This window comes from Canis lupus, chromosome 38 (genome assembly GCF_011100685.1).
Source record: "Canis lupus familiaris isolate Mischka breed German Shepherd chromosome 38, alternate assembly UU_Cfam_GSD_1.0, whole genome shotgun sequence".
NCBI classification, from domain to species: Eukaryota; Metazoa; Chordata; class Mammalia; order Carnivora; family Canidae; genus Canis; species Canis lupus.
Window position 1 is genome coordinate 2,972,147 of NC_049259.1, and position 19,965 is coordinate 2,992,111.

Below are 19,965 nucleotides of genomic sequence, written 5' to 3' on the forward strand. Positions count from 1 at the left end.
GGGCTTTTAAAAATGCAAATATCCCTGGGAAAGATGACTCATGGAGTCATTAACTCCTTAGTATAAATTAGTTTCTCAGAAGGAATAGATTTTTTTTTTTTTAATTTTTAGTAATCTCTACACCCAATGTGGGGCTCAAACTCACCACCCTGAGATCAGGAGTCACATGGTCTTCCAGCTGAGACAGCCAGATGCCTAGTCTCAGCAGGAATAAAGAAGGAGTGGGCAGGAGTGGAGATGTGGAAAGGGAGAAAGAGAGTGTTTCCAAAAAAAATGCTAGGGAATCTAAAGCAAATCTCAAGTTGTGGTTTTGCTGAGGCCCACACCTGCACAGTACAAAGATTGCTCTACAAGCTGCATCAGCCACTGGTTTCTGATTTCGGGGGGTGAGGGGTGTTGTGAGTCTCCCTCTGAGCCCAGCCAGGCAGTGGAGGAAATGAAGAGGCTCTTAAGGGAGGGGCAAGGGAGAGAGGATGGGGCAGGGCGGGGAGCAGCCACTGTGAGAGCAGCTGCCTCTTCAAGAGGGAAGGCTCTTCCCGCTGTTGACGCTGTTCCTCCAGAAGTCAGGTAAGTGGTTCTGTGGAGAGCTAAGAGTTTGTTTTCATTTTCTTTCCTACTGGTCTGGAATCTGGCACACTCGTTGTAGAGTGGACACTCTGTGGCTTAAAAGGATTAGAGCAAGGCATCCCTCTTTCTTTAAACTGCTCCCTAGAGTGCTGTACATATACCCTCAATCCCCTAATCGGATGCATGAGCTGACAGCGTGTATGCAGATAATGGAGAGGAAGCCTGTCCTCATGGTTGGGGTGCCGCTAAAGGCTTATACTAAAAGGACTGAGCTGCAGGTTTAGTGCTTTATGGTTAGCAGTTTGGGAACCTACCGGCAAATGTGGATTGTTGGGATAGACATATGTGTCTGTGTGTCCTTGATCCCAAACTAGACAGTGAACACCTTGAGGGCAGGAGCTGTGCTCTAGTCTAGACTTTTTGATCCTCCAAAACCCAGCACACAGGTTGGCACATGGGGATTTGTCTGCACCTGCACAGCCCAATACAGTGAATACCTAAAGTGTGGCTAGTCCGAGTTGAGATGTGTTGCAGGTGTAAAATACTGAACTCAAGGACTTGATAGGAAAAGAGAACCAAAAATATCCCAATAGTTTTTATATCAGTACATGTTGAAATGACCATTTTTTGGATATATTGGGTTAACTAAAATATATTATTAAGATTAATGTCATCTGTTTCTTTTTGCTTTTCAAAATGTGGCTACTGCAATATTTGAATTTCACTTACGGCTTGTGTTACATTTCTCCTGGGCATCTCTGATCTCTACTGCCCTGACTTTTGTCCTCCCCCTTCTCTCTTTCCTCAACTTTCTGATCAGACCACAGATGCCCTTAGTCCTGGCATATGAAGGCCTTAGAATGTTTTATTGGCCAGAGTAAGATCTCCTGTGTATTTTATCCTTGTTGAATTACTGATTACACCTTAGCAAATGCGTTGCTCATACCATGTAGTCTATAACCATTATCCTTTGTTCTAGGATAAAGGAATTCAGATGACAGCAAGTAGGAGGAGGACTTTTATTAAGCACCAGCTTCACAAATATTTTCTCCTTTACATTTATTTTCATGATAGCTTTACAGGGTAGGCATTATTTACTTTTTCAGATAAAGAAACTGAGGCTCAGAGAGCTCTGATAACTTGTTGAAGATTGTCTGCCTAGTAAGAGACTTAGGGTCAGGATTTGAGACCTGATGTGCCTGGCTCAGAAGGAAAGTCCCCCTCCCCCCCAAGTACTAGCATGTGGCTTCATTTTTGCATAGTTGAAATAGAGCCCACGGCGGAGTGGGGGGGACCTACTCATTTGTAGGTCCTATTATGCCGGCACATGAAAGGAGGTCATTAGGGAGACCCTGGATGATTTATTCTTTATCACTGATTTCTAGATTGGGCAAGAAACAAGCCCTGGGCCGGTTCTCATTACCCCTGGGAACATTCTAGTCCTGGCACGGCCCCTATGAAACTAAGTGGTCTAGGATGCTTTCCACCTCTGAAAACAAAGAGGACCTTTACTGTTTGTGATTCCAAACCTGCTGGCTGGGGAAACCAAATGAGGTTGTTCTTGTTGCCTAATCCCTAACGGTTTACACCTAGAGTTGAGATATTTTTTTCTAAATTGAGAATTATTATTATTTTTCACACTGTGAGAACCTGCTATTTCCTTATGTTGAGATGTCTGTTGATGTGCTAGAAACCAAATTCCAGATAAGGGAGTCCATGTTGTTGGGTGGGCAGGAAAGCTCAAGTTCATTTTCGAGGATGGAGGGCTTTTATTTTTAAGATTTTATTTATTTATTCATGAGAGAGAGAGAGGCAGAGACACAGGCAGAGGGAGAAGCAGGCTCCATGCAGGGAGCCCGATGTGGGACTCGATCTTGGGTCTCCAGGGCTGAAGGCGGCGCTAAACCACTGAGCCACCCGGGCTGCCGGGATGAGGGGGCTTTTGAGGACCTTCATATAACTGGTATTTTCCAGAGCCATTTCGTATGTCCTGCTGCATGCCTTGGAAATTTCAATCTGGTATTGTTGCTAATGATTAGAAATCCTCATTATCTATTTAGCAGATGGAGAAGAATGCCAAGGCTCTTCATAAGCCTGCTTGTTAATCCTCCTTGAAAAGCCGTTTTATAAGAGTGACATCAAAGCTGGGGTGCCTCGAGGAGCACTCTCTTGAGGACTCTGACAGCCTGTCCCCTGGCTGAATCTGAATGTAAAGAGCAAGCAAAGTCCCGAGGCTCTTCTGGCTGCAGCTCCGATGAGTCTACTACAGGGAGTTAAGCTTCCTAAGCTTCCTGAGCTTCCTAGGTCCCCAGCTCAGGCCTCACCTCTTTACCCAATGCACGCTGATTGCTGCGGACAAGGCCTGTGAAGATGGATTTTCCAGATGGGTTGCCATTTCTTGTCCTCAATCTCTGGTGGGTAAATCAAAGTGTCTTGCAGTAGTTACTCCTTCCAAATGGATTTTAGGGTGAATCATGATTTTTATCTATCCAACTTGGCAGAGCCATACATTAATTCGCTGTCAGTTTTGAGGCCTTGATGTTAAAAGAAATGGGTCAGGGAATAGACCTTTAATCTAAATCCCTTCAAAATTTGGTTCTGGGCTCAAAGGCCTGGCGGGAACAGGGGCAGACAGAATTGTTAGAGAGGTTTTGAAAAGCTGTTTCTTTTTGGTTGTTATTGATTTCTTCATGGATTGAATTTTATGAGATCATGGTCTGTATGATATGGAGCATTTGGCAGTATTTTAAAGTTGTGTTTCTATTTACATATACACGTTGTGACATTTTTGGTTGGCCTGTTTTTATCGACTTCTGTCTTGTATCATTTCCCTTACATTCTGGCGATGAGTTCTCTCAGCTTTTATTTATTTGAAAATATATTTATTTTATCCTCACGTTTGAGGAATATTATCACCTGATACAGAATGTTTTCTACCGAAGTGTAATTAATATACCGTTATTTTAGCTTCAAGTGCACAACATAATGATCCAACAATTCTATCCATTTCTCAATGCTAAACAGTCACTATCTGTCAGCAAACAATATTATTACAATCTCATTGACTATATTTCCTATGCTGTACTTTTCATCTCTGTGACTTATTTATTTTGTAACTGGAATGCTTGTACCTCTTAATCCCCTTCACCTATTTCACCCATCCCTCTGCCCATCTCCTCTTTGGCAACCCCTAGTTTGTTCTCTGTATTTAAGAATGTGTATTTTTATTTATTTAAGAATATGTATTTTCCTTTTGTTTTGTTTTTGTCTCTTTTTTCCTTGTTCATTTGTTTTGTGTCTTAAATTCCACACAGGAGTGAAATCATATGATATTTGCCTTTCTCTGTGTGATTTATTTTACTTACCTTTATACTCTCTGGGTCCATCCATGTTGTTGCAAATGACAAGATGTCATTTCTTATGGCTGAGCAATATTCCACTGGATTTATATACTACCTCTTCTTTATCCACTCATCTGTGGATGGACACTTGGGTTGCTTCCATATCTTTGCTATTGTAAATCCTGCAATAAACATAGGGGTGCATGTATCTTTTCCATATACTGTTTTCATTTCCTTTGAGTGAATACCCAGTAGTGGAATTATTGAAACATATGATATTTCTATTTTTAACTTTTTGAGGAAATGCCATGCTGTTTTCCACAGTGGCTGCATCAGTTTGCATTCCCACCAATAGTGCACGGGGTTCCCTTTTCTCCACATCCTCGCCAATATTTGTTATTTCTTGTCTTTTTGAGTCTAGCCATTCTGACAGGTGTGAGATGATATCTCATTGTGGTTTTGATTCACATTTCCCTGATAATGAGTGATATTAAGCATCTTCAGTTGGCTTTCTGTTTTTTTTGGGAAAATGTTAAGATCCTCTGCCCATTTTCCATCAGATTCTTTATCTTTCTTTCTTCCTTTCTTTCTTTCTTTCTTTCCTTCTTTCTTTCTTTCTTTCTTTTTTTTTTCTCTTGGGTTGTATAAGTTCTTTATATATTTTAGATGTTAACTCCTTATCAGATATGTCATTTATAAATATCTCCCATTCAAAAGATTGTCTTTGCTGTGCAAAAGCTCTTAATTTTGGTGTAGTCCCAATAGTTTATTTTTGTTCTTGTTTCCCTTGCCTGAAGAGATGTATCTAGAAAAACATTCCTACAGCTGATGTCAAAAAAATTATTGTCTATGTTTTCTGCTAGGAGTTTTATGGTTTCAGGTCTCACATTTAGACCTTTCATCCCATCTTGAGTTTATTTTGGTGTCTGGTGTAAGAAAGTAGCCCAGTTTCGTTCTTTTGCACGTGGCTATTCAGTTTTCCCATCACCACTTGTTGAAGAGGCTTTTCCCCATTGTATATTCTTGCCTCCTTTGTCATAGATTAACTGGCCATGCAAGCACTGGTTGATTCCTGGACTCTGTGTTCTGTTGTATGGTCTACTATAGTGCAGTATTGTACTGTTTTGATGACTACAACTTTATAGCATATCTTCAAGTTTGGAACTGTGATGCCTCCAGCTTCATTCTTCTTTCTCAAGATCACTTTGGCGATTCAGGGTTTTGAAACCCCATTTCTTTCTTATGTATTCTTATTAGCAGGAAGTTCTTGTCGTTCAATACATTCTGTGATTACTAACTAATCAAGAGTCCTTGCTCAAAATGTGTAGTTGTAAATAAAAGGAGGAAAACATTACATGTGAACAAAAGCCCTGTTAAGCTACTTCTGGAAAATAAGCTCTTTTGAAGATCTTTCAACATGTCAACAATGGAGATCATCAAGATATATGTTACCTTCAAATTGATTTTTTTCTGTGAAATTCCATAAGAAAAGAAACTGTAGGGCAAGCTAACCTTGCAAACAGCCACTTTGATGGGAAGAAAAAGACAATGATGTTGTTCTGCTTTGCTAAAGTTTGTTATCTATATCCCCCTAGAAGACCACAACCTTCAGGAAAAAGGGGCTATATCTGAAAAAAACCAAAACCAAAACAAAACAAAACAAAAAAACAAACCCAAAGGAAAAATGACAAGGGTTACTATTAATGTGGCTGTTAGGACATGTCATTATCCCAGGGAACACGGTGGCATTTCAGAAACTGCTGAGTGAAATTTGTCTGTGCTTCTAACTGGGTCGAAAGCCCTCCAAGGCAGGGAGCACACAGTAGGCACTCAATAGATGCTGAATAAACAGGATGTGGTGAGGAGCCAGCCCTTTGCAGATTTGCCATTCTTGGTCCTCTTGCCAGCTCCTAAAGCTGCTGGAAGGGCTCTACATCCTCGAAAACAGGAGTGTGTTTTGTGATGTGTGATGTACTGTTCTTCATGCAGTGGGGTGAAGTGACATTCCTGTTTGGATGCAAGTCTTGAAATCCTGATGAGCAGACTTGGCAGTGCTGCCCTGGGGTACACTGGGGTACTCCGGGCAAGGGTGGAGATGAGAGAGGGAAGGGGATGGGAAGTGGAAGGTGCACAGTTCTGGTGAGGGTGGTGGTTGGTGCTTTCCCTGTGGCTGATGTCTCTGGGCGTGATTGGTAGGCTTCTAAGGGACAAGGTTGGGTGCTCCTCCTCCTTCTGGGCCATCCAGCAAGTCTTTAGTGATACAAAGAAAAAAAGACCAAGGAAAACAGGCTGGCAAGTCTGGCAGGGGACAGAGGAGCAGGTCGCTCTGGAGGGTAGGGGGCCGGAGGATCTAGGACTCCAAGGGGCTGGCCTTACTCCAGGCAGCAGATTCTTTCTGAGTCGCCAGCCAGTGAGGCTCTTCTGGCTCTTTCACTGCGTCCTTCTTACTTTATGACACATATTTATTTAACATCTACTCTGAGGGCAGCTTTGAATTTCAAAATAGCTAAATATAAAGTGACTCCATGAAGCTCAGGCACTGGGTGCACCAGATTAGGGTGACATTTACTGAAATGTGTTTTAAAATAGGATCTCAGGAACATGGAGATAGTCTAACCCTTGCTCATCACATATCAAAATAGATTCATGGGAAAAAAAAAATAGATTCATGGGGGAAAAAAAACAACCAACAACCCAGGTTCATTACAAAGCTGCTTCACTGACCTACATTAAAAGTAGGGGTTACTAGAAAGAGGTCAGAGTGGCAAGATAAATTCTGGACTTTGTCAGAGGCAAGAAGGGGAGATGCTCTGTAAACAGAAGCGAAAACCCAGGGGTTGTAGACAGAAGTTTGGCCGTCATGAGAACTTTTTTTTCCCTCCAGTTGCTGGGTTCACAGGCAGCTTCAACTAAGCCAAGGTTGCTTTTTTTTCAATTCTGTTCGCCTTTGAACACCTCTTTTTAAAATATTTTATTTATTTATTCATGAGAGACACAGAGAGGCAGAGGCACAGGCAGAGGGAGAAGCAGACTCTCTGCGGGGAGCCTGATGCACGATTCGATCCCAGGATCCTGGGATCACGCCCTGAACCAAAGGCAGACGCTCACCCACTGAGCCACCCAGGTGTCCCTCCTCTGAACACTTCTTGTTAAAAATTATCTTCACTTTCCAATCTTCTGTTATGTCAGAACTGGCCTCTTAGAGTTCTCAGCTCAGGCCTCTCACACTGGCTTGCCCTCATCCAGATTACCCTATGCTGACTCCCCCTTCATCTCCAGCCTGATGCCGGGAGGCCAGCCGTCTCTCCACCCTACCCTCCCTCATTCTCATTTTTCTCCTCTCCTCTTTCTCACTCTCTTTTAACACAGTAAATAGTCACTGCAGAAAAATCAGAAAACTCGGAGAGTAAGTAAGAATATGAAACTCACCAGGAATTTCACCACCCTGAGATAATTATTACTAACATTTGAGTATTTAGCTTTCCGTGGTGTGGACATGGAAAGATGGCCATAATATATTGCCAACTGGGGAGAAGAGGATACACGTGCACACAGATACAGAAAACACACAAGTCCAGAGTATTTGTTTTAATGGAGCATATTTGACATTGTGTTGTGTTATCTGCCTTGTACTGACTTGACAATACAGTGTGAGCATCTTCCCTCGTCAAAAAATTTGTTTTCATAGATCACTTTATTGGCTAAATCTTATTTCACCATGTGGATGTCCTACAATCCACCATTTCTTGGTATCAAAGATGTTTCTCAACTGCTGCTGTTGTAAATGACTTGGCAGTCATAGTCCGACACCTAAATGCTTGCATACTAATAAAAAAAAATTCAAGGGATGCCAGGGTGACTGAGTCAGTTAAGCATCCAACTCTTGATTTCAGCTCAGGTCATGATCTCAGGGTTGTTGGATGGAGCCCTGCACCAGGAGGAAGCGTAGAACCTGCTTAAGATGCTTTCCCTCTGCCCCTCCCTCCTGTTCTCAATCTCTCTCTCTCTCTCTCTCTCTCTCTCTCTCTCACACACACACACACACAATTCAACTGAATAAATCTGAAAGCCTAATTAGCTTTATTCATTAGTTTCTAAACTGGGCGTCATCCCATCTAGCAAGTAAAGGGGAGAGAGGGCTCCCTTTAAGGGAGCTACAGAGAGGGAAAGGGCTACAGAGAGGGAAAGATTTTCAAAAGCAGAACAAGAAAGTCATAAATAGAAAAAAGAATGATTTTAAGAGACGTCACTTTCGTTTGGGGACTAACGGGTATCAATAGGGAGATTAGTTGATCTTCCTTTGCGGGATGGAGAGAGCCTATGTGACAGATTGCCTTACTGGTCCTCACCAGAAGACTCCTGCCTGACCAGTTAAGAATAGATTTGGGGTGAGGTTGAAACTGCAGTCAGAGTAGGTATTAAGTCCTGGTTTGGTGACTTGGCCCAAGTAACACTGTTTTGGGTCTGTGATTTTCTTTTTTAACAATACACATCCTTGACTATTTCCTCAGGATAAATTCCTTTAAGTGAAAGGGCTGAGCCAAAGAAGTAGGGTCATCCGCAGGGCCTTTGGATACACACCACTGGATTTCCCTTCACAAAGATTCTAACAATTGTCTTCATGACAGAGTTTCCATCCCCAAGAACACTTGCTGAGACTGAGCCTTTTCCTTCTTTTTTGAAAAACCAAAAAAGGTTTTAAATTGTTTTAATTTAACTTCATTGATTATTACTGACAAAGAACTTCTTTTTAGATGTGTGCATCTGGCCCTTTGCATGGGTCTTTGTCCAGGCGTATTCCGAGCATGAGTTCAGTGGCAGAGACTGAGTAGTACCGCAGCGTGCAACGATGGACAAGACATAGCTGGTCTTAGGAGTAACAGTTAAAATAAGTTTCCTCTTCCCTTTCTCTAGTACTTTCTATTTTGGAGAAGTTGGCATCAAGGTCAAGAGAGTATGATTTCTTTAGATTCATATTTTGAAAACTTCATGCCATGTATTTGGGTTCTTTGCATTTTTTTCTAATTTTTCTTGCAATCCATCTGTTATGCTTGACAATGGGACTAAAGGTAAATTCACATTCTACTCACATTTCTGTGACAGATTCATATAACCAACGGTGTGCTCTTTCAATATTATTTTTTGGCCTTTTACCTTTTTCTCCCTCACATTTATTCAACAATTCAAATAGTTTAATTTCTTCTATAGGCAGCTTTTCATTTTCTGTTTATGAGTCAACCTTTTTTTCACTCCAATATCTTAGGAGAAGCAATATATGACCCCAATATTTTATTTTGGTATTTGTAACTTTAAAAAATAATATGCTGCAAGCTATGAAATTTAATAATTAATGCAGTTAATTTTTGTGTTGAAGAAATTTCCTTTAATGACCCATAAATAATAGCTGTGCTTTAATTAACAGTCCACCCTCTAATATAAGATAATTAAAATAATAATTAATACTAAAAATCAAAATACTAACATTAAAAAGAATAGAAATATTAAACATAGTAATTAAAATAATTATTTTATGGATACATAATGGTAAATGAACATTAACTACAAACATGACTTATGGCATAATGAAAATCTTGAAGACTATCTTTCGGAACTCTGAGCCACCATTCGGGCAGCCATATGAATTTTAATGCAAAATTTCAAAGTTACCCGATACAGCAATACAGAGGATTTTTTAAAAATTTAGCAATTGAAAAGCAGTTCCTTGTTGGGAAGCATTAGTTAATGTCGATGTCTTAAATCAACGAGCTCTTTATCAACTCATTCAGCTTCACGTTATGAAGCAAGTGAATGTCAACACTGTTAGAAAAAGTCTTTTTATTTCCATGTGTCAGAAACTTATCATTATAAATGGATTTTGCTAGATAAGACATTTTTTGTTATCTACCAGAAAATTAATAAGAATATAAACCACCTGGGGCGCCTGGGTGGCGCAGTCGGTTGAGTGGTGGATTCTTGGTTTTGGCTCAGGTCCTGATCTTGGGGACATGAGGTCAAACACTGCATCCAGCTCTGTGCTCAGTGCAGAGTCTGGGTGGGATTCTCTCTCCGCCTCCCTCTGCCCACCCCCCTCAAGTAAATAAATAAATCTTAAAAAAAAAGAAAAGAATATAAATCACGTACCTTTGGAATCAGCAGTTAAATAAAAATGTGAAAAATTCAAAATAACAATGATGTTTATAATGCATGTAGTCCTCTTAGATGCCATACCCTTGAGCAATAAACAACCTGATGCCCTAAACAACTGTCCCTCACCATTCTAGTCATTTACATGGCCCTTATAAGTAATGTAGGGCTCCCACGTGCCTAGAAACAAGCTGTGTAGGAAACGCAAGAGAGGCTACTTGAGAGACCTGTGTTTGGATGCTGGTCATGCTGTTTGCTCTAACCTTGGGCAATTCGCTCACCGCTCCCTAGGAATCCTTAGTCACCCCATCTACAAATGAGGGTAAGTAATACCAGCCAAGAGGCTGACATTCTAATTTTCTTAGGAAGCCAATGTTAAGGCAATTGTTTGAGGCTTACGAATAAGCCACTGTGCAAACTGAAAGCCTAAAGATGGTCTTTAAAGCAACCTCCAACCAATAAATGGCCTCGTTACAAACCTCAAGAGCACATAGGGTTTCTATTCTGAGAAATGAAATTTTGCAAAAACAACCAGAAAAAAACATTTAAAGTCCCAGAAATGGTGAGAATATTTACTTCGGAGGAAGCCAGGAGGAAGTTTGCTTAAATATCTTCCTCCTCCCATCCCCTGTCCCCTCTGCTGACCCAGCAGAGCAGCACATCCGTGGCCAGCCTGGAGAAAAGGAATGTGTCCAATCTTCCAAACATTCATCAAGCATTTACTGCAGTCTCCTCTGTTCCAGGCACTGGCCTAACCTCCAGGCAGATAAAGCAAATCAGACGCGATGTCGGTCCATGCAGGGCTCCTGAAGTCTAGCTTGTGAACTGTCTTCACTGCACCCTGTTCTTCCAGGTTCTGTCCCTCCTTCCTTCATTCCACTGTCCCAGGTGACAGCTTCCCTCCACCCTCAGATGTCCAGCGTACCTTCTCTTTTCAATCATTTCAGATATTCATTGAGGGAAAAGTGACCGCATGTTCCAGCTGCCAGGCTTTGTTCGTAGCACCCTGCATGTCCATAGTCTCAGCACTGCCCAGTGATCCTCCCATTGTCCAGCACCAGCATAAATGCCACCTCCCCCTTGCTAGGCTTCCCTTATTACCCAAGTTGGACATAAATTGTCCATCTCTCTGATCCAATAGCCATTTGTTTGTACCTCATTTAACACTGACCTCACACCTGTCTTTTCTTACAGCTATTGGAGTCAACGGATATCTTCCCTGGGGTGGGAGGGTGAGGTGAGCTGGGATAGCACTCTTTGAACCACGGCCATGTCCAGTTCCTCCCTAACTCTGCTCGGAATTAGCTTAAGTCCTTCTGTTAGTGGCACTCAGCCATCCTGAGTCCATGCATGGCTCTTATGGTGTATTTATTTAATATTTTTTGGTCTTTATTCTCTGTGCCCATTCCTTCCCCCTCAACCACCCTACTCCTGTCATTGCTTTATTAATAAAAGTGCAACCTCCCAATCTATGTAATAAACCTTATGGTTTGTGTCAGCTCAAATCACATTTGCTGTTGTTTTGGATTGAATTTGCCTATTGGCTAAGGGAATAAAATACGGCGTTGGAATTTCAGGCCCCAGCAACCAGTGAGGAAGGGTTTGGGGCAGGGCAGGTGACCCTTGGAGTTTCAGTGGAAGGTGGTCAGCCGTGCAGCCTGCCATGTGCTTCTTCGCCCTCTCCAGGCTTCCTCGACTTCAGAACCTTGTTTCCTGCACCCTGGGCTCTAGCCGCTATGGCAGGGCCATCTGCACAACTGCCACCTTGCCAGCCAGGAGGCCCTGGAGAGTTTTCTCTTCCAAGAGATCCTGTCCTTGACATATAGTGCTATTTGAGAACAGCCATGTCTGTCTCTCCTGCATTTTGTGGTTTGTACCCCTTGCTGTGTTGAAATGGCCCTCTCCTGCTCTCTGGTGAAGAGACACCATGAGTCCCCAAACCAGAAGGTTTCAAACCTTTTGGTCTCAGGGCCCCTTTACACTCTTAAACATTATTAAGGAACCCAAAGAGCTATTGCTTATTCAGTTTATATCTTTTTATCTTTGCCATTTTAGAGACGAAAACCAAGAATATTTTTAACTATTTAATTTAATTTAAAAATAATACTAAAACCATTTTGTATTAATATAAATAACACAGTTTGATGAAAAATACCATGCTTTCCAAAATATGAAAAATGTAGTGAGAAGAGAGCCATTGATTTATATTTTTGCCAATCTCATTATTAATATCTGGGTTGATCAAAGGGAGCTAGATTCTCAGATCTGTTTGTGCATTCAGTCTGTTGCCACATCACATGACATGTAGCCTTTGGAAAGCTCCAAAGTACACTTGAGTACAAAGGAGTCTGTATACTTGAGAAAGATTGAGAGTAAAAAAGGCGACTAGCATCTAGTACTATTATGGAAGTAGTTTTGACCTCATCAAACTTCTGAAAAGATCTCTGGAACCCCCAGGGAGTTCCTGGACCATGCTTTGAGAACTGCCTGCCACTTATACCATTGGTTTCTTGATGGCAAGGCCATATTCTTTTCATCCTTAGAGGCTAGTTTTGTGGCAAACTATGGTTTTGACTCAGTAAACCTTGTTTGAAATACTTGGAAATATCTGCGCCAGTGAGAAGCATCCCCCCACCATGGCAGTAGCCCAGGGAAATAGTCCACTTATTTGGGTGACGCTACAGATGCTGACAGCATTTGGATTCCTTTGGAGGACAGCCTCTGGAGGCATTGACAGTTCTGTTGAACTGTCTCAGTGGTCTCAGGTCTCTGTTCTTTGAGGAGGATTTTGATTTTGGGGAACAGCCAAAGGCCGTGTAGAGTTAAATCTGATTAATAATGTGGGTAGTCAATTGAGTAACACTACCTTTTGGATTTTTAAAAAGTAACACTGATTTCTTAAAATTTAGATTGCAAGTCTACTTTAATAACCATTCTCTAAATCTACACATATATTTATATGTGTGTGAAATGATGTTTGAGCATATTTAATAACTGTGCCATCATTTAAAGAGCAAAAATTGGAAGCCATTTCGATATCTACTGCTAAGAGACCAGTTAAATAAATGGTGGAATAGAACACTCAGAAGCTGAAAAAAGAATGAGAAAGTTCTGTACCTGTTGATAAAAAATTAACTCCAAGATACATTAGGTGAAAAAGCAAGAGGCAAAACAATACATATAGTATGCTGTCTCCTGTAAGGAAAAAATTATTTTGCGTGTGTGTGTCTGTACGTCTGAGTGTGTCCATGTGTTTTCTTAGTATATACACAGGTGTACTCTAAACTGGAAATGCTGGTTGCCTCCAACGAGGGGAACAAGGTAACTGGGGTGAAGGATGGAAAAGCAGTTTTTCAAAAAAGCAGCTATCCTTTTGTAACTTTTAAATTCTAAATGATGTGAATGCTACCTAACAAAACTAAAACTATAAATAATAAATAAACAAATAAATAACTTGTAGAAACCCCAAACTAAAAAGATGATGTCCTCTCCTCCCTCCAAAATTAAAAATAAAACAATTCCTAACATTTAGAAAGGCTAATATCCAAAAAAGAGTCCTTAGTATTCCTTGAGTAGTATGACTATTAGAAGAAATGTACAATGTGTAGAGGGAACACTAGAAGGAGACAATGACATGCATTTGTGAAAAGAACAAGTTATTTTTGTAGTGATGCCTTATTCTTGTCGCCCTTGCCCCGTTTCACAAATAGGGAAACTGAGTCCAGGCAGGCAAATGACTCATCCATGTCACCTGGGGCTCCTGGTTCTAACTCTTGCCTTGTTAGGGGATGTCCCATCTGCTCCTGCAGATCTTTCTGGGGAGGCTGGGGTAGGGGGTGGGGAGACCCCTGAGGGGGTCAGATCCTCTTTTATTTGGTCTTAAATATAACCCGATCCTTGCCTCTCTGAACAGGGGCTGGAGGCCAAGGCAGGGGGTACGTGGCAGTGACGGCGCCTTGTGGGTCACATCTCCCTCACTCTACCCTGAGCCCAGGAAGGGCATCCTCCCCCAGGTGCCTCCAGGATACAACTCTCGGTGTGTGGTAGGCACAGCTCCCCTATTTCCAAAATTGGCATCACCCACTTTATCACCTACTTTGTCACACTTTATCCCATTATCACACAATCTGATTGATTCAGAGTGATTTTGGACTGTTTCAAATCAACCTCTCTTTCAAAGGATAAAGATCAATGCAGAGATTCTGTGTGGAGGCTCACCACGACTCCGGTAGAGGGTGTGTGGCCCTGACCACAGGGGTGGGGGTACTACAACACGGTCTTTGGCTTTTGTTTGTTCATTTGGCAGATACATATGGAAGCTCTCCGGTGTGTAGGCACCGTTCACATGGGGGGGGATGAAAACAGGTAAGTTTCTGTTCTTGCAGAGCTTATGTTCTCTTGACAAGAGGCTGACAATAGTCAAAAAAACAAATAAATGATAGAGGTAAATTTATATACTAGTAGGTCAGAGGGTGATGTGACCAACAGAGGCACATCCAGGCCAGATGCTTGCAGAAGACTTACCTGAAGATGCTTTTCTTAAGAGAGAAATGTTCTTGCGATGTTTTTTGAGGACCTTCCCTGCAGCGATGAGATTCTAACATTCTCCCCACCCAACAGGCTTCCATGGTAGAATAAGAAAGGTGGAGAAGAGGGATTTCAGTTTCCTGGGGCGCTGTGTCTGTTAGCTGCCGGTAAATACCTCTGAGAGACTCTGTTTCCAGCTAAAGAAGACCACCTGTCCTACAACTCTCAGGATTAGGCACAGGAACTGTCTGGGTGGACCCTCTGGCAAAATGAATTGGACCAACTGTAAGTTCCAGAACTCCAGAGCCAGTAGCAATGCTTTCCTGGATGACCCCACACCACTGCCCTGCTCTGGTAAGACCAGCTGGAAACCAACCCAAGGCCAAGTGGCTATGATTTACTATTAAATAATAGTCTGACCACGTAGTTCTCAATCCTGTGGAGTAGGTATTCTTACTATGTCCATTTCATGAAGAAAATGAGGCTCAGAGAGGTTAAGTGACTGTCCTGAGATCACACAGTTAGGAAGCACCCTGAGACCCAAGTCACTGGACCCTAAAGCCCAGGCTCTTTCATGACCATCCTTCATGCTTGTCCTTCTGACTCTCCTCTGCTTTCCCAGATATGTCCTTGCCTTCCTAAGCCTGGAGGGACACCCTCATACTGTCTGTCCTCCTCGTTATAAACAAGTGTGCCCCATCCCAGTCAGCCACCCCTCATTGGTACCCCAGGGTCCCCTCTCATTGCTCTGGGCTTATCTCCACTCTACTCCCCCACGCATCAAGCCCCATGACTTGGTTCCTCATCTTTGATGTTGATGCCATGGGCACTGGGAAGATCTTGTTTCCAAGGCCCCTCCCTACCCCTCACCCAGAAGGTGGTCAGGAGCTTGTCAAAGAGAAACTTAGTGAGGTCAGCTATCTTACTCAGAAGGGAGACTAAAGAAAGGCAGAGGGGAAGTGGACCATCAAGGTGCCTGACGCAATTCTATCTGGACTTTAGTGCCCCGAGAGGCTCTGATTCTTAGTGAGTCCACCCCTAGATGCTATTATCATCAGTGGGTATCAGATTCCCCTAGTGGTGCCGCGTGTTCCCTTACCCAACCTGAGCAACAATCTCTACATTTGGGTGTCTGAGAAGCCAGGTTCCCAGGCAGGTCTGGAGAGGTGCTACCTGCCATAGGGGCTGAATTGTACAGCTCCACTTTATGGGAGGAAGGAAGAGGGAGGGACCTGAGTGCAGACAGAGAGAGCTTTGGGTTTGGAGTCAAAAACATGGGCTCAAGGCTCCATCTCTTGGTGCAGGAGAAGAGTTTTCACAGTGTGGAGAATATCATCACCACCCCCACCAGTCTGGGCAAGCTCTCACACCTGCTACCCCTGCCCAGTAGTATCAGCCCAACTTTCCAGGGTCCTGAGCCCTTCAACCCCACCATATTTCCCTCTCTGGGTACCCCTCATCTGCATCATTCTAGTTATCTTTTTTCTGGATATCCTGTCATATCTAGTATCCCTTAACCCTTTGTAAGAAGCGGGGAAGTTGAGAGTGAAATGAACACACAAAGGCAGCAAAGTGTAGCATGTGTAAGCACACTATTTAAAGTCAGAGAGATGTAAAGTCCGAATTCTGCAACTTAACTATTTCTAGGATCTTGAGCAAGTCTGATTTCCTTCTGAGCTGGTTTCTTTACTAACAATTGTTCCCATCTCATTGTCTATTTATGAAATTAAATAAGATAATGAATGTGCCTGGCATATATTAAGTCCCCAATAAGTGGTAACTAATAATACCCATAGGATACCTATAGGATAATTAATATCCTATAGAGCTCGTTTCTGTGTGTGCCGTGAGTCCCTTTGCATTACTATGATGGATGACCATAGACTGGGTGGCTTATAAACAACAGAAATTTGTTTCTTATAGTTCTAGATGCTGGTAGATCCAAGATTAAGGCACTGGCACATTCAGTGTCTGGTGAGAGCCTAATTCCTGGTTCATAGAATGCCATTTTCTCCCTGTGTCTTCACATGGTGGAAGGGGGCAGGAGACTTGATGGGAGCCTCTTTTATCAGGGTACTAATCCTATTCATGAGGGTTCTGCCCTCATGATCTACTCACCTCCCAAAGGCCCTGTTTCCTAATACCATCACATTGGGGGTTACTATTTAACATATGAATTTTGGCAGGACACAAACATCCAATCAATAACATGTGTGTAATGATTACTCTCAGATTTCCTTTCCTTTTCCTTTCTGCAGAGAATTTCACTACCCTGAAGCCAGAGACTAAACCTGATGAACTCAGCAGGTAGGGAAGAGAAGGGCTGGACCCATGGGTGAAAAGTGTAGAGGACTGTGGAGAAGGGGTCTGCTTGGCCTGGATATGGGGATTAGTGTGAGTGGGACCATAGCTCTGGAGGTTGGGGCAGAGGAGAGAGGCTCAAAATGGAGGCAGGAAATAGTTGGGCACTGGAGACATGGAAGCCTAGAGATAGAAGAGCTCCCCAGGAGTAGAGAGGCCCCAGGGCAATTCTCTGGTCACCAAAGCTGGCCAAGGCAGCTAGAATGTCCTCATTTCTCTTGTTTGCTTCTCCCAGCTTAGGCACAGCAGCTACAGCCATTTCTGGCTCTGTTGGTGTTGTGGCTCTCATCTTGCTCCTGGTGGGTCTCTTGTCCATGACCCTGAAGAAATGGAGACATGAGAGTGAGTTGAACAAGCTGGCCCTGGAACTTAGGAGGTGGAGATGGGAGTATCTTTCCTAGGGCATAGCCTTGGAGGATGGGAGGAGTGGGTGAGCTATGACGTCTGTTCTCTAGAGCTGCCAGAGACTCTGCATAGAGCAACAGATTCATTTATGGTACAAATTCTTTATGCTGAAAGCCATATATAAGCAATCCGCTTTATAGCATCAACTAAAAGAAATATTGAAACCACATTACCTCATCTAAGTAATAATTCAAATTATGAAGTGTACCAGTAGTGCTCACTCTCCCATCTCATTCTGGACATTTAGCTTACTCTCAGGAACCCTGTGGGTTCATTACAGTGATTTTTGCATTTCAAAGTTCAAGCTTAAGTCCAGCAATCAACAAAGTAAAGATGGTTACTATACCCACTCAAGCTGACTCTGAATTTTTAATTTTTCTAGGACTATTTAAGAAACAATTGAGGCACCAGACCAACTTTCTCCATAGAACTTCGGTAAGTAAATAGTCATTGTACCTAAGGGAGCTTCTCATCACCTCTGCTACTATCTCATGCTGTCTCCTATGTAGATCCCATACAGGAGATAATGGGGATGAGACCAAAAACAGCCCTAAAAGAAATGTTTTTGAAGTTAAGAGGGAAATCCAAGGTTTCCTTGGCAAAAAGCCACTATTCTACTTGCAGTCTTGCCAGGGGCCCAATAGCTGTCTACAGAAATCTCAAGTGCCTAGATATCTGTCTCTAACTGGGGTTCTGTCTCTGAAGGAGCTTTCCTGCCATGCTGATGCCATATATTCGAATGTGATCAACCTGGCTTCCTGGAAAGAGGATGACTTCGCTGTCTATGCCAACGTGCCCCCTTTCAATCGCCCTAGGAAGACATCACCAGACCGAGTGGAATATGCCTCCATTGTATTCCACTGATGGGAAGCCAATGAGATGCTTCAGATGGAGAGTCAGACCTATGCCCCAGCTGGATCCTGAGCTGGCTTGTGCTTTAGATGGGTGGTGTGGGGGTGTGGGTGTGTCTATTTAGAAAAATGCATAAAACATATTCTAATGGTGGTAAATGGCTGGATATTTCTTCTGATTTATTGGAAACAAAGCACAGTTCTAATGGAAAGGAGTGGCATAGAAGAGACAAGGACACGCTGATCCAAGCCATCCCAGCCCCAGAAGCAGGTTCCTGAGACAGACTGGCCAACAAAGAAGACTTTTTCCAGCTCTTGCCCCTCCTGAGGCTAGAGTTGAGGAGGAGGGCTCATACTACTCAGGGCTCAGCTTCTGGGTTGTGTCTTTTTGCTCTACTTTGTCAAGAATTAATACCGTGCTCATGTCTGTGGAGATGTGAATGGCTGCCTATCTTGTGTGTCTGCCCAAGAGAACTGTTGCCCAACAGAACTGCAAGTGTGAGGAGAGGAGGTGGGAGGGTCAGCAGAGACATGAGAAGTGTTTCTTACTGAGGGCACAAGGCCTGATGAACACCCACAGGCATGGAGGGCCCCCCGGGAAAGGAGTGTGGAAGGAGCACCTGATACAAGTGGGCTACATGTCACCACTGGTCAGGGCCATCTCTGTGGGAACTTTGGAGGATGTCTGGAATTACCATGGAGTCTCTCCTTCTTTTCTTCACTTAAAAACATGTATTAAATCTCACCATGTTCTAGACTCTGGAAATCTAGCTGTGACCCCAAGATACAAAGCCTTGTCCTCATGGAGCTTACCTTCTAGGAGGGAGAAATAGTCAATGAACAAATGAACATACACACAGACTATCAGATGTTGGCATATTAATAAAGCGAGTCATGGAATGTAGGAAACAGAAGTGGAAGCAGGGTGTTATTTTGCATTGGATGATCAGGGGAGGCCTCACTATCACTTGACCTAAAGGAAGTGAGAGTAAATGGGGAACAACATTCTGGGCAGAAGGAACAGTAAATGCAAAGGCCCTGAGGTGGAAGTACACCTTACATAGTCAAAGAATAGCAGGGAGGTGAGAGTGTTTGGAGTAGAAAGGAAAAAGTATGAGGAGATGAGGTTTGTGCAACAACTCAGCACCTGAGTTTGGGAATCAGGGATTCAAGGCAGCATTTCCCAGAGCATATTCCATGGAATGTCAACATAGAGCAGCCTGGTTTGGGAGGGGCTACGCCTCTGGCTGTAGATTCCGCTCTCTGCACTCTTGGTGCTCTTCTCTGTTAATCTCCAGTGTTCTCCTCACTTACAGGGGACTCCTGAACCCAGGCCAGTCTTCACCCTAATCCTGTCATCACACAAGGTGATTTAAGTGGCAAAGGTGAAAGTCCTCCTTCTCTCTGAGCTCCGAGTTCCCCAAAGTGTGTCCCAGTTACAGGAGACATTAATGGATGTAGGGATGGAGAGATTAAATGAGATCTAGGACCAAATAAATTTGGGAAATGATGAATAAGCAAAGAGCAATGGAGAAAAAGGAATTTTCACTTAAAATCAAAGCTGAGGGAAGCTACTGCTTATCATCTAGGGAGGGTGGCCTGGTCTATTTAATAAGAACATCGTACTCTATGGCTCCATTCCATTCATGAGGAATGACGAGAGGAGGAAAGGGTAGAAAGGAAACAATAACATTTCCAACCCTCTGCCACCTTTTCTGTGTCAATCAAGGGCAAGTCCAGGAGTAGACAGCCCTTTGTTGTAGTGGAGA

The 19,965-nt window shown here is 42.9% G+C and overlaps 1 protein-coding gene across 3 annotated transcripts; it reads left to right on the forward strand.

Moving 5' to 3' along the window:
• Window positions 1–471: 471 nt before the first annotated feature.
• LOC111094591 lies at window positions 472–18,355 on the forward strand. 3 transcript variants are annotated; one of them, XM_038585912.1, is made up of 7 exons: window positions 490–567; window positions 13,966–14,088; window positions 14,673–14,933; window positions 16,838–16,886; window positions 17,176–17,282; window positions 17,728–17,780; window positions 18,051–18,355. In XM_038585912.1, the coding sequence occupies exons 3-7, from the start codon at window positions 14,849–14,851 to the stop codon at window positions 18,207–18,209; spliced, it is 453 nt and encodes a 150-aa protein (XP_038441840.1). In that variant the 5' UTR covers window positions 490–567; window positions 13,966–14,088; window positions 14,673–14,848; the 3' UTR covers window positions 18,210–18,355. The 3 variants fall into 3 exon arrangements, with proteins under 3 accessions (XP_038441839.1, XP_038441840.1, XP_038441841.1); XM_038585911.1 differs by lacking the exon at window positions 13,966–14,088 and having other exon boundaries at window positions 472–567; XM_038585913.1 differs by lacking the exons at window positions 490–567; window positions 13,966–14,088 and adding an exon at window positions 2,611–2,981.
• Window positions 18,356–19,965: the final 1,610 nt, after the last annotated feature.

Excerpts from the sequence above, each read along its gene's own strand:
- LOC111094591 (XM_038585911.1), top strand. The coding sequence starts at position 14,849 with ATGAATTGGACCAACTGTAAGTTCCAGAACTCCAGAGCCAGTAGCAAT. Across the intron at positions 16,887-17,175 it reads AAACCTGATGAACTCAGCAG|CTTAGGCACAGCAGCTACAG; the intron begins GTAGGGAAGAGA and ends TGCTTCTCCCAG. Across the intron at positions 17,283-17,727 it reads GAAGAAATGGAGACATGAGA|GACTATTTAAGAAACAATTG; the intron begins GTGAGTTGAACA and ends TAATTTTTCTAG.